This window comes from Rutidosis leptorrhynchoides, chromosome 2 (genome assembly GCF_046630445.1).
Source record: "Rutidosis leptorrhynchoides isolate AG116_Rl617_1_P2 chromosome 2, CSIRO_AGI_Rlap_v1, whole genome shotgun sequence".
NCBI classification, from domain to species: domain Eukaryota; kingdom Viridiplantae; phylum Streptophyta; class Magnoliopsida; order Asterales; family Asteraceae; genus Rutidosis; species Rutidosis leptorrhynchoides.
The window spans coordinates 430,550,924-430,567,556 of record NC_092334.1 but is presented as its reverse complement, the minus strand read 5'-3'; the positions used below and the strand labels follow the sequence as shown (position 1 = coordinate 430,567,556).

The 16,633-nt window shown below is 36.0% G+C and overlaps 2 protein-coding genes across 2 annotated transcripts; both read left to right on the top strand.

Moving 5' to 3' along the window:
- The first annotated feature begins 1,930 nt into the window (after nucleotides 1–1,930).
- LOC139892388 (biotin carboxyl carrier protein of acetyl-CoA carboxylase, chloroplastic-like) lies at nucleotides 1,931–5,546 on the top strand. Its single transcript, XM_071875455.1, has 7 exons — nucleotides 1,931–2,299; nucleotides 3,343–3,396; nucleotides 3,483–3,613; nucleotides 3,720–4,041; nucleotides 4,979–5,050; nucleotides 5,133–5,198; nucleotides 5,301–5,546. Exons 1-7 carry the CDS (start codon nucleotides 2,132–2,134, stop codon nucleotides 5,322–5,324), a joined length of 837 nt encoding a protein of 278 aa, XP_071731556.1. The 5' UTR covers nucleotides 1,931–2,131; the 3' UTR covers nucleotides 5,325–5,546.
- Nucleotides 5,547–7,677: 2,131 nt separating this feature from the next.
- Nucleotides 7,678–11,091, top strand: LOC139892387 (chaperone protein ClpB1-like). Its single transcript, XM_071875454.1, has 5 exons — nucleotides 7,678–8,846; nucleotides 8,935–9,739; nucleotides 9,837–10,116; nucleotides 10,198–10,395; nucleotides 10,495–11,091. The coding sequence occupies exons 1-5, from the start codon at nucleotides 7,697–7,699 to the stop codon at nucleotides 10,801–10,803; spliced, it is 2,742 nt and encodes a 913-aa protein (XP_071731555.1). The 5' UTR covers nucleotides 7,678–7,696; the 3' UTR covers nucleotides 10,804–11,091.
- The last annotated feature ends 5,542 nt before the right edge of the window (nucleotides 11,092–16,633 follow it).

Sequence of the window (16,633 nt, the reverse complement as noted above, 5' to 3'; positions counted from 1 at the left end):
CGTGAATCACCGGTCAACTTGGGTGGTCAATTGTCTATATGAAACATATTTCAATTAATCAAGTCTTAACAAGTTTGATTGCTTAACATGTTGGAAACATTTAATCATGTAAATATCAATCTCAATTAATATATATAAACATGGAAAAGTTCGGGTCACTACAATGTGGACTTTAGTGACATGTGTTTTATAATAACGTAACACCGCTTGTGAATGTTAAACTTAATTAAGTGGCTTTTTGTACTGATGTAATTAATGTTGTGATTTTATTAAGTAAGACTTCCGTTGTGTTAATAAAAAAATAAAATTGGCCGATGTTACATTGTGCTTTGTTGCTTTTGTTTTCACGTCTGTCATGCGTCACTCATATAGTTGTTTTTTGAAAGAATGTTTCAAAAGGTTACAATTTTTGAAATCAGTGTTGGTTGTGATGTTTAAAATCTCACATATAGGCTGGATAGCCTGGAGTAAATGAGATAGATTTTTGTTAAACAATAAATATGAATTATTTGAGCCAGAATTCAGAGTCTTCTATGTGCAGGGTTTAATGATCGTGAGAAATTTGATGGATCGAAAGATAGCGAAAATGAAAACTTCTATGCTTTTACTGGTACCACAAACATTATCTAATAAACAACACTATGCAAGTATTGCTTCAAAGTTTAGTTCACATATAACACTGCAGGATGGGCTGACATTCTTTGAAGACCACGGAGCTACCATCATAGCGAACCCTGCCAATCTCTTATATCAAGGGAACAAGACACAAATTGCAAATTTCATTATCATTATGGCTCGAACATGTAATATTGGACGTACACTAATATCGTGTAATATATAAATAATGTTGTGTAAGATATTATAGTCTCCAACGAAGCTTAAACACATCTCGGGTCAGTCGTCCGAAGCTTAAACATATATCGGGTTGGCAGCCGCATCGCGCGGCTGGCCTCCGGCTTATTATGAATCATTATATAGATTATGTTGACTGTGGATGTCATGATATATAGTTAAAAATTTACATTTACATTTACATTTACATTTATCACTATAGAAAGGTAATAGATATATAGTGTGTGTACAGCATAGATTTTTCCCCCACAAATAAGGAGCAAAAACACACCATTCCATTTTTCTTCTCTACCAATAAGGGGGTGTTTGGATTTGCGTTTTGAAAACTGATTATGCGTTTTGAATAATTATAATCAGATAATCGGCTGTTAAGAAAACGTGGTGTAGACGGATGGTGTTTGGATTAGATTACACAATTTGATATCGCGATAATCATATAATCGGTATTTTGATTGTTTGAAAAAAGCTAATTTTTCAACATTTATTTGATAAAATGACTAAAATAGCCATCTTATTGTTAAAGTTAAGTTACACTCGTATACTTTAACAAATAATATAATTAATATTAATATTAATATTAATATTAATATTAATATTAATATTAATATTAATATTTAATATTAATACTATTTGTTATAAGATGGTGTAAAATTTACTATATTATTATAATATAATAATATATTAGAATTGGAATATAATAAAGAATAAAAAATAATAATATAATAAAACTTAAAATAATATAATTTACGTATACGTATTAGGAGAGAAGACAATATTATTACCTTTGCTATCTCTATTCTCTCTAAAAATAATAATTTAACAGCACCTCGATAGATTGAGAAAACAATTAAAGGGTAGGACCGTAATTTTTACGAGCAAACAAGTAAATTCAATATCACGTTTTTGCTGCAGTGACCACTGGCTTACTTCTTAGAAAACGTGTTTTCATCATCTCAAAACGTAAATAAGTGATTTTCAATTTTATTTTACCAAACACTATTAACTAATTATTTGCATCTTCATAACGCAATAATCAAAAAATCTCCTTCAAAACACATTCCCAAACACCCTCTAACTCACTCATCCACCTCGTGAAATCCATCATCCCCCTCGTTCATATCGCCCTTCAATTTCTGTTCTTTTAACTCCACTCTCCCTCCCCTAGTTGTATTTGTATCCTTATTAATTAACTCCGCCCCCCAAATCCCTTACAAATTCAACTCATTCTCCTCAAATTCAACTAATTTCTCTCCAATCTCTCTCCATTTCTGTTTCACAGATGGCTTCATTCACTGTTAATTGCCCGAATACATCAGCAGCTTTACTCCCTACTCACTCAAACCCTAACCACAATCCCAAACCCCGTACCACCTCCGTTGTTGTTTTTCAATCTGATTTCAAATCAAACCGCGCATTGATCTCTGGATCCACTTCTCTTGGATTTCAGGTAACCTAATACGATTATGTAGGTGTTATCTTAAGACTGAATTTACTTTACTTGGATCTATATTTTGTGATTGATTCGTTAACTGTGTTAAAGTTAGCAATTTGACTGGCAAATTGAATTACTGATTTACTGTAGTCGTGATTTATGCAACTGTAACAATTTATAATAGAATGTTAATATCTAATAGACTAGCTGATTAATGAGAACAGTGTAATGTGGCAATTAGTCAATTGATGGTTCAAATTGGTGTCTTTGTCATATAGTTAAGTTCTTTTTAAATCTCTTTATCATCACAGGTTCTGGTCAAATTTTTTTTTTTTTTTAATTCGAGTAAAAACGATCCTGTTGACAGTCCCATCACCGATAGTCGGCTTATTTATTATTGTAATTTAATGATTACAAAACTACTTCAATAAGAATGTAGTTTGATAAGATGATTAAGGTGGTGGTTCCTTGTTAGGGACTTAGGGTTGAAAAATTGCATTTTGGACGAGTTTTAAACCATTTTGGCTCATTTTATTTTCAGCAAAAGATTGGAATTTTGGTATTTTACCAATCAGAAATTAAATCAACCCTGATTTTGATGTTTTCGGACTAGTTTAGGTAATTGGTTCAAAGCTACCATCTTTACATACATTAGTATTTCCACGTGCTTTTAGTTAGTTCTTAGTTGTCAACTGTTCTTGCATAAAGTTTATGCCCTACAAAACGAGATGATATAGAATCGTGACAGAAGATTCTTCCATTTTAAGTGCCGAATAAATTCTTTGTAAGTAAAATCGACTCACTGAACAAATAAAGTACTCTGACACTGCTTACTTCCAGTATAACAATTACCATTTGCATCTGCAATGAAAAGTTGTATATACACTTCAACGTTCCTGGAATGCTCTATGTTTAGGATTTTTCTAAACATTATCTAAGATCTTCCCAATCATCTGTCTTCATTGTTTTACATTTGTCGTTTGATCTACCCATTGTATGCATATATCTTACTTATTTGGTTATTGTATGCAAATGTAATACTATTTTATTCTATGTAGTCATCTAAGAGGAACCAGAATGACATCATGAGAGTGTCTGCTCAACTTAACGATGTGAGTTATGCACGATACTTGTATATTATTATTTTTTTTCTTCCTTTTATCTTTAGTCTCTGTCTAAATATGCATTTTATCCAAAGATTGCCATTGAGAAATCATCAAATTCCGCACCGGCTTCAGAAAAATCAACCAAGATATCTGCACAGGACACCGCAGTCCCTGATGCTGCAGCAATCACTGCATTTATGAATCAAGTGGCAGGGCTTGTTCAGTAAGTTGTTCCATTTCTCATTCATAAATCATAACCAACGTGTCTCCATATAAAAACACGTTTGTTCACATTCTCTTATGGTGGAAATTGTTATATCATATTTCAGGCTTGTGGATTCAAAAGACATTATGGAGCTTGAGCTAAAGCAACAAGGCTGTGAGGTTCTTATAAGAAAGAAGGAAGCTTTACCTCAACCTCAAGCTGCTCCTATGGTTATGATGCAATCTCATCAACCTCAACCTATGTATCAATCTCCACCACAGTTTGTGCCTGGTTCTGCACCACCGGCTCCATCTGCATCCGCACCGGCACCAGCAACACCGGCACCGGCACCTGCAAAACCCAAGTCGGCTCATCCTCCAATGAAATGCCCCATGGCCGGGACATTCTACCGATCTCCTGCACCAGGAGCTCCCTCATTCGTCAAGGTACATTGATACTTTGATAGTATATCTAGGGATGGCATCGGGTCGGGTTTGGGCCAGGTTTAGGTAATCCCAGACCCGAACCCGATTAAAAAAACCCCTCCCAAACCTGGACCTGGACCCGGCGGGTCCCCATTTACCTGTGAACTATCGGGTAAACGGGTTTCCTCACGGGTATTCGAGTCTTTTTTCGGGTATACGGGCCAGGTTATCGGGTATATGGACTCTGGTCTTTTTCCGGGTATACGGGCCAGGTTATCGGGTATATGGACTCTGGTCTTTTTCCGGGTATACGGGCCGGGTAATCGGGTTTTATGTAAAACCATCCTCGGACCCGGACCCGTGAAAAAATTAAAAACCATCCCCATACCCGGCCCTACCCGGCCCAAAAATATTGGGTTTCGTATATCTACATGCGTGCATCGAGTATCCTGTTAAATGAGTTCGGGTTGGGTTAAAATGTGTCATTTGCGAGCGCGACTGGGTTAGCTCGGTTGATTCAAAGACACTTGTTTTGTCCATTTACCAAGGAGGTTGTATATGACTATTGGCGATTCCTATTCTAACTGTTTGAGATAGAACAGAACCCAAATTGACGGATTCATTACTAAAGGGTCAAAATGATCACCTCATATGGATATTTTATTCTACTGGTACTTTGTGTGGCTGATATAAATTGACCAACATAAATGATCAATAATTGTAAATGTAGCCTTTATAGAGTTGTTCAGCTTTGACTTTGAGATGTGCTAGTGTCAATCTTGCCCCTCATGAATTTAATGCTTTGTGTTATCTTGCTAAAAAAACATGCTCCATTTTTTCACTATGAATTATAAATATTACAAGTATTATTTTCATTGTTAGCTGTTAGATCTTAGTTTTTCTCCAGTGACGCGTTTGCATTATTGATGAAGATAATTTTGTATATGTTTTTTTGCAGGTCGGAGACAAGGTTAAGAAAGGCCAGGTTGTTTGCATTATTGAGGCAATGAAGTTGATGAATGAGATTGAGGTAACTTGCCCTACTGGCTACTGCAATAACTTATATCTAAATGATACTTCGGACTCCTATTCTAATTCTGTTATGTTTATAGGCTGATCAATCTGGAACAATAGTCGATATTCTTGCCGAGGATGGGAAACCCGTCAGCCTGGATACGGTATCTATCTTTTTTTCTCTTTTGGCTTTTTTCTCATGTATGTGAAACTCACATATCATTTGCGCAATTGATTTAACTGATAAACATCATTGTTGATTGCAGCCACTACTTGTTATTGAACCATGATGAGGAACATGAAGTTATCTATTGAGGACTATGTATGTCAAAATACAAAGAGAATTGAGCTTTAGACTTATGTTTGTTGTTTAGTGTCTTTTTTGGTGGTATTGTAATTTGGTTTTGTTCTCCTTTTTATAAACCAATACAGTTATCTATTTGATTGTTGATGAGTCTAAAATGAGACCCTTTTGTATAATTCATCAAAATAATCTAATTGGTATGTTCTAATTTCTTCTTTACCATCCTAAATTCCAAATAATTGCATTTATGTTAGTTGTATCAACCTATAGAAAATTTATAGAAAATTCTTCATGTGGGATATATATTGCATACAAAATTCTTATATTCTAAACCTTGTTGCATACAAATGTACTCTTTTTGCTTGTTATTTTCTTTGGATATATAACTATTTGCTAATAACGGTTGTACGGGAATAACGGTTGTATCTCGTACGAACCTTGAACGAAATTTTTGGTGGGGAAAGCTATGCAAGTGTAAATATAAATTGTAAATGAGTAAATGAATAAGGTTTTCCTTGTTCAGACAATCCGGCGAAGGGAAGTATTTGAACTCATATGTACGCGATTGAACCGAGTTATTTTGTTAAGTAAATTTTTGATAATTCAAATTCTGCGAGCATTCACCATTTCAACAATATAGTTTATTATACGGACTCGGTTTTCGTTGATTCAAAAGTTCAAATGTTCGTAACTTGGAGAAAAGAAAAAGGTCAAGTACTTCCCGATCATCACTAGCGCAGCGGATTGCTCTTTAGTTAGGACTGCCTTTGTAGCTGTCATTTCTCATAAAGTGCTAAATTTCACTATTTGCTCAACTTTTAGGAGGCGAAGACCCCTCATAGCCCAATTTCTGCTCTTGATTGTATCACGATCACGATAATGATAACGCTATTACCAGAACTCGGTGTCAAGTCAACTTCTTGAAATCTTTGTCATTTGTTTTTTACAAGTTTAATGGCTACTTAAATTGGATCTTGTCATTTGCTTGATCAAATCTGACCTGGTTGCCCATTATGTCCGCAACGAGTGGAGACTTTGGATCACATTTTGTTCTCGTATAATGTTGCTTTGAATATTTAAAAGAAAGTTCGCATTTGGATAGGGCCTACGTGGGCCAATTGGGTCAATTGGTACTCTTGGTAACAAGGGTGGCAAGATCCGCAAAGTATAAAGGAGAGGCTTATTAGGATTGTGGCAGCTTCGACTTGGATCATTTGGAGGTTTGGTATCACGTTCCTTTTTGATGCGGCAAAGATAGAGAAGGAAGATTTATTTGATTTTTCGTTTAATTGGATTACGAGTAGATGAAAAAATAATGTAAGTTGAAACGATTGACTAATTAAGTTATTGTAATTGTTGATTGCGCCCCTCTCAAATGTCTTGCTAGCTAGATGGTAGTTTTAATGAATTTGTTAAAAAAAATTCTGACTTGGAAGAAAACAGCAAATACGATTTTGCCATTGCGACAATAGTAGACAAATGGAACATTGTAATAACTTCTCAAACTACCAGGACCAATCTAGTAAATTCTAGAAATCATAAGGACTATAAATTAAACTTTGTAACCAACTAACCATACACAAATTAGAAGCGTCTCAAAATTTCTGGTAGTTTCGGGACTCACATCCTTTTCATTCCAGACGTCTCTCGTAGCCTTCGACATCTGTATAAAAAACCTATCGTCATTCATCACCCTCAATCACTTAACAAATATCATAACCATAACATTCAATTTCCATAAAAGCACGCTTACTTCGAAGTTCGAATAACTTCCGAATCGATTGTTTCTATTCCGTTTACGTTTCAAGGTACGTCATCATCATACTCCGTATTATATTGAATAAATAATTAATATCATACGGAGTGCTTATATTGTCATGAGTTTGTTTTAGCATGCTAAGGTGTACTATTGTGTGTTATGTTATTAATATTAACTTATTAATAGGAATCTGTATTGATCGCGTACTGTAAATCCTTATTTGTGTTTTCTTATTGTAACCGTTCAATGTTCATGGAATTTATATGCCTTATGTTAATTTGACATTGAATTTTTGACATGATTAATTCTAATTAGGGCAAATTAGCTGAAATAAGAATCTGATTATAAGTTATTAATTACAACACATTTGAATCAATGATTATCGTATGCATATGTCGAATTTGGTGCAATCTAATCGTATTAGATTAATTAGATTTATATGCTTTTAAATTATAACTGCTATTCGAGATGATTGATTATACTATTACCTATTTTGAGTTGTTATGTTTGTTTATATATTCATCTATATGTTTGATGTGTATGATATGGACTGAAATTTTTTTATCTTATTTTTAGGTATTTAGGAAGAATTAATAAAGATGACACCTGACAAATTTACACACAAGACAAATGAGGCATTAGCAGCAGCTCATGAACTAGCTATGGATGCTGGTCATGCACAATTTACACCCCTACATATCGCAACCGCGTTAATCGGTGATCCAAACGGTATATTTAAACAAGCAGTGATCAATGCTGGTGGTGAAGAGGCGGCTAATTCGGCCGAAAGGGTTTTTAAACAAGCATTAAAGAAACTCCCTTCACAGTCCCCTGCACCTGATGAAATCCCAGCCAGTTCTTCACTTTTGAAGGTGATTCGTAGCGCGCAGAAGGCACAAAAAAGCCACGGGGATACGCATTTGGCGGTGGATCAGTTGATTTTGAGTCTGCTTGAAGATTCACAGATTAGTGATCTTTTGAAAGAAGCTGGAGTTGGTGCTTTGCGGGTTAAAAGCGAGGTCGAAAAGCTTAGAGGTAAAGAAGGGAAGAAGGTTGAAAGTGCTTCTGGGGACACGAATTTTCAAGCACTTAAAACGTACGGTCGAGATCTTGTCGAGCAAGCCGGGAAGCTCGATCCGGTTATCGGGCGAGATGAAGAGATTAGGCGAGTGGTGAGGATATTGTCGAGACGAACTAAGAATAATCCGGTACTAATTGGGGAGCCTGGTGTGGGGAAGACTGCTGTTGTTGAAGGGTTAGCTCAGAGGATTTTAAGAGGCGATGTACCGAGTAATCTAGCCGATGTGCGCGTTATAGCGTTGGATATGGGGGCTTTGATTGCTGGGGCTAAGTATAGAGGAGAATTTGAAGAAAGGTTGAAAGCGGTTTTGAAAGAAGTTGAAGAAGCTGAAGGGAAGGTGATATTGTTCATTGATGAAATTCATCTTGTTCTTGGGGCGGGTCGAACTGAAGGGTCGATGGATGCTGCTAATCTGTTTAAGCCTATGCTTGCTAGAGGTCAGCTTCGGTGCATTGGTGCGACTACATTGGAAGAATATAGGAAGTATGTTGAGAAAGATGCTGCGTTCGAGAGACGTTTTCAGCAGGTTATGGTGGCTGAACCTAGTGTTGTTGATACAATTAATATTCTTCGCGGGTTGAAAGAAAGATATGAAGGTCACCATGGTGTTCGGATTCTTGATCGTGCTCTTGTTGTTGCAGCTCACCTTTCAAGCAGATATATAACTGGTATGTTTTTGTTTCTTGTTTTAGTGTGTTAAATGGTGGATTCTAGTTATTTGGTGATGCTGACTATTTTGTTGAAATTTGCGTGCAGCGCGATTTTTGCCTGATAAGGCTATTGACCTTATGGATGAGGCCTGTGCGAATGTGAGGGTGCAACTTGATAGTCAACCTGAAGAAATTGACAATCTTGAAAGGAAGAAAATGCAGTTAGAGGTAGAGCTTCATGCTTTGGAGAAGGAAAAAGACAAAGCGAGTAAAGCGCGTGTTGTTGAAGTAAAAAAAGAACTTGAGGATTTGAGAGATAAGCTTCAACCATTAATGATGAAGTACAAGAAGGAAAAAGAACGAATCGACGAAATCCGTAGGCTGAAACAGAAAAAGGAAGAACTCATGGTTGCATTAGAAGAAGCTGAAAGAAGAAGTGATATAATAAGAGCTGCCGATTTGAGATATGGTGCAGTTCAAGAAGTTGAAACTGCTCTTGCAAAGATGGAAGGGACCACTGATGAAAACGTTATGTTGACTGAGACGGTGGGACCCGATCAGATTGCCGAGGTTGTGAGTCGGTGGACTGGTATACCAGTTACTAGGCTTGGGACGAATGAGAAAGAGAGGCTGATTGGGTTAGCTGATAGGTTGCATCAGCGAGTTGTAGGTCAAGATCAAGCGGTTAGTGCTGTGGCTGAGGCTGTTTTGAGGTCTCGAGCTGGGTTAGGAAGGGCTCAACAGCCTACTGGTTCGTTCTTGTTTCTGGGTCCCACCGGTGTTGGGAAAACCGAGCTTGCTAAGGCTCTTGCTGAACAGTTGTTTGATGATGAGAAACTTATGATTAGGATTGATATGTCTGAGTACATGGAGCAACACTCGGTTGCCCGGCTCATTGGGGCCCCACCTGGGTGAGTTACGCGTAAACCTACTATTCGGAAAATTATCATTGTCTTTACTATGTTGCTAATGATACTGAAAGTTTTCTTTTTTTTTTTTTTTGTTCAGATATGTGGGTCATGAAGAGGGTGGTCAACTGACTGAAGCTGTGAGGAGGAGACCTTACAGTGTTGTACTGTTTGATGAGGTGGAGAAAGCTCATAGCTCTGTGTTCAACACTCTACTTCAAATGTTGGATGATGGAAGGTTGACCGATGGTCAAGGTCGTACTGTCGATTTCACAAACACCGTCATCATTATGACGTCTAACCTCGGAGCTGAACATCTGTTACAAGGGTTGTCAGGGAAGACTAGTATGGAGAATGCTCGGGCAATGGTGATGCAAGAGGTATGCGTAAAACATATGAACTTCTTTTACTTTTAATGACCTTAATGGCCTATGCGTGTTGAACTAATATGTGTAAAACAGGTGAGGAGGCACTTTAAACCCGAGCTTCTGAATAGGCTTGATGAGATTGTGGTTTTCGATCCACTTTCACATGATCAGTTAAGGAAAGTTGCTAGGCTTCAGCTGAAAGATGTTGCTGTACGTCTTGCTGACCGAGGTGTTGCTTTGGGTGTTACTGAAGCGGCTTTAGATGTTATTCTTAATGAGAGTTACGACCCGGTAAGCATCAAATTTCGATTTGCTGTTACTAATGTTATTTAGTTATATGGTATGAGGTATGATGGTATACTGATTTTGGGTCGAATGTGTAATTGTTAGGTATATGGGGCGCGACCGATCCGGAGGTGGTTGGAAAGGAGGGTGGTGACGGAGCTATCAAAAATGTTGATTCGAGAAGAAATTGATGAAAATGCAACAGTGTATATAGATGCAAACATGAATGGGGATGATTTGAGTTATAGAGTGGAGAGGAATGCTGGATTGGTGAATGCTGCTACGGGTCAGAAGTCGGATATACTGATTGAAGTTCCTAATTCAAATGTTGGGGTACGTAATGATGCAGCACAAGCTGTGAAGAGGATGAAGATTGAAGAGGTAGAAGATGATGATGATGAAATGGATGAGTGATTTGGTTTCACAAGTTCATAACTTGTATATTAGTAGTGTCTTTTTGTGGATCGAGTCTGTGTTTTGGAGAATGTAAAATTATTCTCCTTTTGAACAAGTTGTATGTTGCTTTGTGTTTTGAACTTTCTCGTGTCTTGTTTCTTGGTTAACTGTTTGAATCAACAAATGGCATAAGCGTTTATTCTTTTTTTCTTGTTTATGTGTTAATGGTTTTGGGTTGTATTGTTTTAAATTCTGAGTATCATCTCAAATGTCATCATGATCAATGAGAATGTAAATTTAAATGTACTCTGTGACTCGAAGATAATAACAATAAAATTATCTTTGTGTCTTTTCATGTGTTACTTTTTTTTTTTAGTTATATGAGATTGATGAATTTGTGTGACTTTTCTTTTTAATCTTTAAAATGGTTTCTGGTATCTGATTTTTTTGAAGAATCGGTGTAAATTAAATCTTTGCTGGATAGAAAACCGAGACCTTTTGTAAAAGTTCTTAAACGTTGGAGTCTAGCAGTATCACTTGAAATTGTGAAAATCACCTGCTTTGGACTCGTGCAGGATCGAACCCATAGCTTGGTTGAATCAAAGATTTTTATCTGTATGAGGTCACTGCACGAATCCTCTAGCCGGGACGTACTTATTAGTTATCACGTCTAACAATTAGAACACCTGGGACTTTGAGTTCCCTTGGGGACATACCTCACGAAGTGATCAAGTTCTTTTCTATGATCGTTCTTCGACCCCCTTTTGAGATGCTTCAATATTTCATGAGGTCCTAGACTCCTAGTGAATACAATGTCTATAATTCGTCATGTTAATGTAAATCTGATATCTAGAACTAATCAAGCAAAACCAACATAATATTTTTCCTTTAATGTATGATCATTTGAGCATTCTCTCTCTATTTTTAGAAGTTACTAACGGTGAGTCGAAGTTACTAACGGTGAGTCGAATGCAATGGCAACACCTACTCAGTCAATTATTTCCTTGACACGAATCATTGCAGTCCTACCGCCCATCGCCCCTCAGGAGAAAACTTCAACGACGAATCTATATAAGCATCGCGTGCAGTTAAACTCCAGTTAAACTCCCGGAGGAGGCCCGGACACAAAAGGTCCGCAACCTCCGAAGCTCATGAAATGAGCTTCACTACCATTACGTCAAATTATTTTATGTTGTAATTTAGTAGTATATAACTACCTTTAGTGGCCTATTTTCAATTTATGTGAAAGACGAAAGAAGAGAGTAAATTCTTATTGAAGAATGGTATACATATATCCTTACAATTGAGTGAGTATTTATAGACAAAATTACTCCCGCCGTCCTTACGTTGTCCTTAAACTTTTTTTTTTTTGCTTGGGTCGTCACTGTACTTTCAAAAAATAACGCTCGTGGTCCTTCTGTTTAGTTGCCGTCTCTTTTTTCTGTTAACCTGTAACACGTGCAAGACATGTGAGGGTAGTTTTGTCACTTTAATCTCATTCTTCCTTTCCACTTCTTCATCTCTTTCCTTCTCCTTCATTCATCCCAAATTCATATACCCTAATATCCAATAGAATTCATATACCCTAATAGCTAACTAAATTCATCTCAAATCATAACCCTAATATCAAAAAGTCATCGCATACAAATGGCTCAGCACCACAAAGACTACTACAATCAAAAAGTCATCGCAATCATCGAGATCTACCACGAAGACTACTACTTAAATGCCATCGCATTAAAAAAACGCCGCTAACCACCATGGATCCGGCGGGTACAACTACTAATTGAACCATTGGTGGTCGTCGATACGTTTATTCGAACTGCTGTGAGTTGAATTGAAGATTGGGGCCTTAAATTTTCGGTTTAGTCGACCCTGGAATACGAACCATGAATTCACTACCATATGAAGTTTTGTAATATTTAGGTGTCGTAGCTTAACAAATTGGATTTGTAAGTTTAGGGGTTTTAGAAATAAAATCAGATATGGTATCTGATATGGTGGGCTTTGTTCATAGCCTGAGAAAATTACTCCGTAGATCTTGATGCCTAACTTCAAGTATGTGATTCTTTATCTTTATTTTACTCTGTAGATCTTGATGCATCTGGGTTTTATTTTTATTTTTACTCCGTAGATCTTGATGCATCTGGGTTTTATTTTTATTTTTACTCCGTAGATTTTGATGACAAAAATTACTCTGTAAATCTTTGATGCATTTGGGTTTTTATATTATTCGTATCTATGTAAAAATTAATGAGTGTGTGAAAAGATTAGTCGTTTGTTTGTACGTATTCTATGCGTCACACAGAGACAAGAACAAAGGTCAAATTGAATTTAAAGGTATTTATTTATTTTTATAAATTAATTGTTGTATTAATTTTATTGAATTTTGGTGGAGAAGGGTGATATTTAAAAGGAGTAAAAAAGGGGAAAGGACTGAAATACCCTCACATGTCTTGCACATGTTTCAGGTTAACAGAAAAAGAGACGGCAACTAAACAGAAGGACGACGAGCGTTATTTTTTGAAAGTACAGTGACGACCCAATCAAAAAAAAGTTTAAGGACGACGTCAGTGATTTGGATACAAGTTCAAGGACGACGGGAGTAATTTGTATTTATAATACTAAAACTTAACTGTACATTACTCGTTTTCATCTTCAATTATAGAGTATGTGAAATAGTAATCAATAATTCGTAATTTTACTATGCAAATAACTATTCCTCTGCATGCGTATGTAAACAGAATTATCATTCATATTTGACTTTTACTCCATATATCATAACACTCCCCCTTGGATGATAATTTTGTTTCGTTACAGATCAACTAATACTGCCTCATTAAAAATCTTGCTAAAGAAAAATTCAGTGGGATAAAAACTTTAGCCAAGGAAAAAAGAGTGCAGCATAGAGTTGACTCCCTGATGTGTCAAGACGTAGCCTTTAAAATGTAGACAATATGCTTAATAATTAACACATAATACAGGCAACTAAAACCCGATCATGCAGTAACTAGCAAGTAAATTGACCAGTTCGATCCACAGGGAGAAGTTTGTTTTAAGGATTTTACAACGATTAATTATTCTTAAGGGGGGTTTGTGTTTGAAGTTGTATTTTCGTTTAACGAAACAGTAAATAAATATAATGAATAACAAGAATGAGAATGCGGTGTTTACTTCTATGCTTGATAAATGACAGGGATTGTTCTTTTGTAATTAAAACGGTTATTTCATAGTTACAAGTAATTAGTTTATATCAATCTCACAATATCTATAAACTTACGAGCTATGTTTAATCAACAAGATTCTTTCGTAGTTGAATTCACATAAAACCTAGTTTACTAAGATCACTCTAAGTAAACTACATGATTGTATATCCTAAATATCATTCAATTAACATCCTATACTCACATATAGGTGGCTAGATCACTAGGTGTTGAAGTATAAGCTATGGTCTTTGATAAACTTACATAAATCAAGTCATAACTTACAAAATTGAACTAGGATACAAGGATGATTACAACAATGGATCTTTTGAAAGAACATGGTGATTTAGATTGATTAACTAACTAGATCCAACCCGGTTAAACTCACGTGAAACCTAAATTACAACAATCACTTGAGGTAATTTCATAACTATGTTGCTTTGAAACTTATTCAATTACCGAATTAAACACATAACAAAATCACTTAAGTTTATGCATCTAATCATCTAGATTACTAGGTGTATTGAAGTATAGATTGTTTTCCTAGTTAACTCACATTAATAGGTTTGCAATCTATATAATTGAAGTAATGAACTAAGCAAGCATAACAATGGTTCTTACGGTTGAACTAGATAATTTAATCTATCAAACATATATATAACTAGCATAACATCAAAGTATAGAATAATCTCAAGCCATAAATCTTACATTGAAGCAAACACACAAGGTTTTTAGCCAAACATAATCATAGTAGAACTAATGAAACAGTAAATACAATTCGAATTCATGTTTAAAAGATATAGAACAATAATACCAATTGCGATGAATAACCCTAGCTTAATCTTGATGTTGAAAGAGTGTAGATTGCCTTGTAGCCTTCCTTAAGCCTTGAAAATCGTACTAGAACTGAGGGAGAACGTAATAGTGAAGGTGTATCAAGTATGTAACCAAAGGCTCCATTAAATAGGCTCAAAAGTTAGGTATTTTGGCCAGAAAGTGACCAGATGCGCCGCATCTCTTTGGGATGCGCCGCATCTCTTTACGTTCAGTAGATTCCAGCTAGGTTCTGCACTCAGGACTGTCGGCAGGGGACCAGATGCGCCGCATCTGGGTTGGTTCAGAAACCTTTATGCTCCGCATCTAAAACTGTTGGGAGTTATTTGGTGCAGAGATGCGCCGCATCTAAGAGAGATGCGCCGCATCTAAGAGAGATGCGCCGCATTTAGACCTGTTTCAGTGGTTTCGGGCTGTTTTAAGCGTTCAATCTTTGTTTTAACTTTATTTTCGCTGTTGGTCTTCATTTGTTCAATCACAATGGACTTTTACAAATGTACATGAATTACAATGCTTAAGTACAACAAATACATACAAATAGATACAGAATTAGATCGAAATAACGACAATAAACATGTATGATTTTGGCGTTATCAAAATCCCACACTTAAACCTTTCTTGTCCTCAAGCAAGACTTACAAGAATTTGAAATTTACTATAGTGAATACACATTGATGAAAACACACACGAATCACAAAATGTACACACTCACACTTTTTATTTCACACATAATATCACACTCACGCGTTTTGAGTATACACACACCTTTGGAGTACACACGCTTTTATTTATTTCACAATGTAATACGCACACTTAGAGTACACACACGAAATGAAATCACACCAAAGTCGAAAGGTGGGTTTTAAAGTCCACATTTCTTAAAAATTTGGATCCTTAGGAAAATTAGGACCTTTGCGAAAAACCATTTTATATTTTGAAAATTAGACATGTTAGTTTTTACACTAACAAGTTTTCCGATTTTAACCTCAAAGTCCGGTTGAGGGTAACTGAAAACCGAAGCCTCAACCGGCGCTTAGCAAGCTACTCGCCCCCATGATTGAAGTATCATGGAACTTGAAACCGGATGTCCTAAAAATGGTTTTACACAATATAGTTCATAAAATAGCATAAATTTTTAGAAGAAACTATATCATGTCCAAATATTATCGGTGAACTATGAGTTTTCACACCTCAATTTGTTATAGCATATGTATGTTGACTGCGGTCAACATAGATGCGGTTGATCTTTACGGAGATCATCCATCTGGGGATTAGATTCATTAGTCTTAATAGCTAATTTGCAATGTGCCCCCCATTGTACGAGACAGATCCATCTCATGGTTAGGATAAGTCTGACCACCAAAAACCCTGTTTGATGCTGATGTGTGGTGGATTTCCAGCCGATGATAGAGATGACTTTTCAAGATTTTTCGTCAACCTACAGCTGTTCTGGACTACATCTTCTAACATAAGTTAGCAAGTGTGTCATATTGGAAGACTTTACTTCCTTCACAATCATTACATAGATGAGCATTGGATTAGATTGTTAGAACAAAAAATTACTTGATGATTCTTTTCATTCAGAATGTGGTATAGCATGATGATTATATCTTTTATATGACTACTAGTTTTATGATTTTTAATAAAATAAACTCAATCATTTGGTTGTTTCTTAATTTGTTTTGAGATAATAATTTCGGTGTATACACCTAGTTTTAAAATCTACAAATTTTAAACAAAATTTGAATTTATGAAGATAAAAGTTAAAAAAATTTCACCATTTTAAGCCTTTTTAACCAAAATCAAAAACC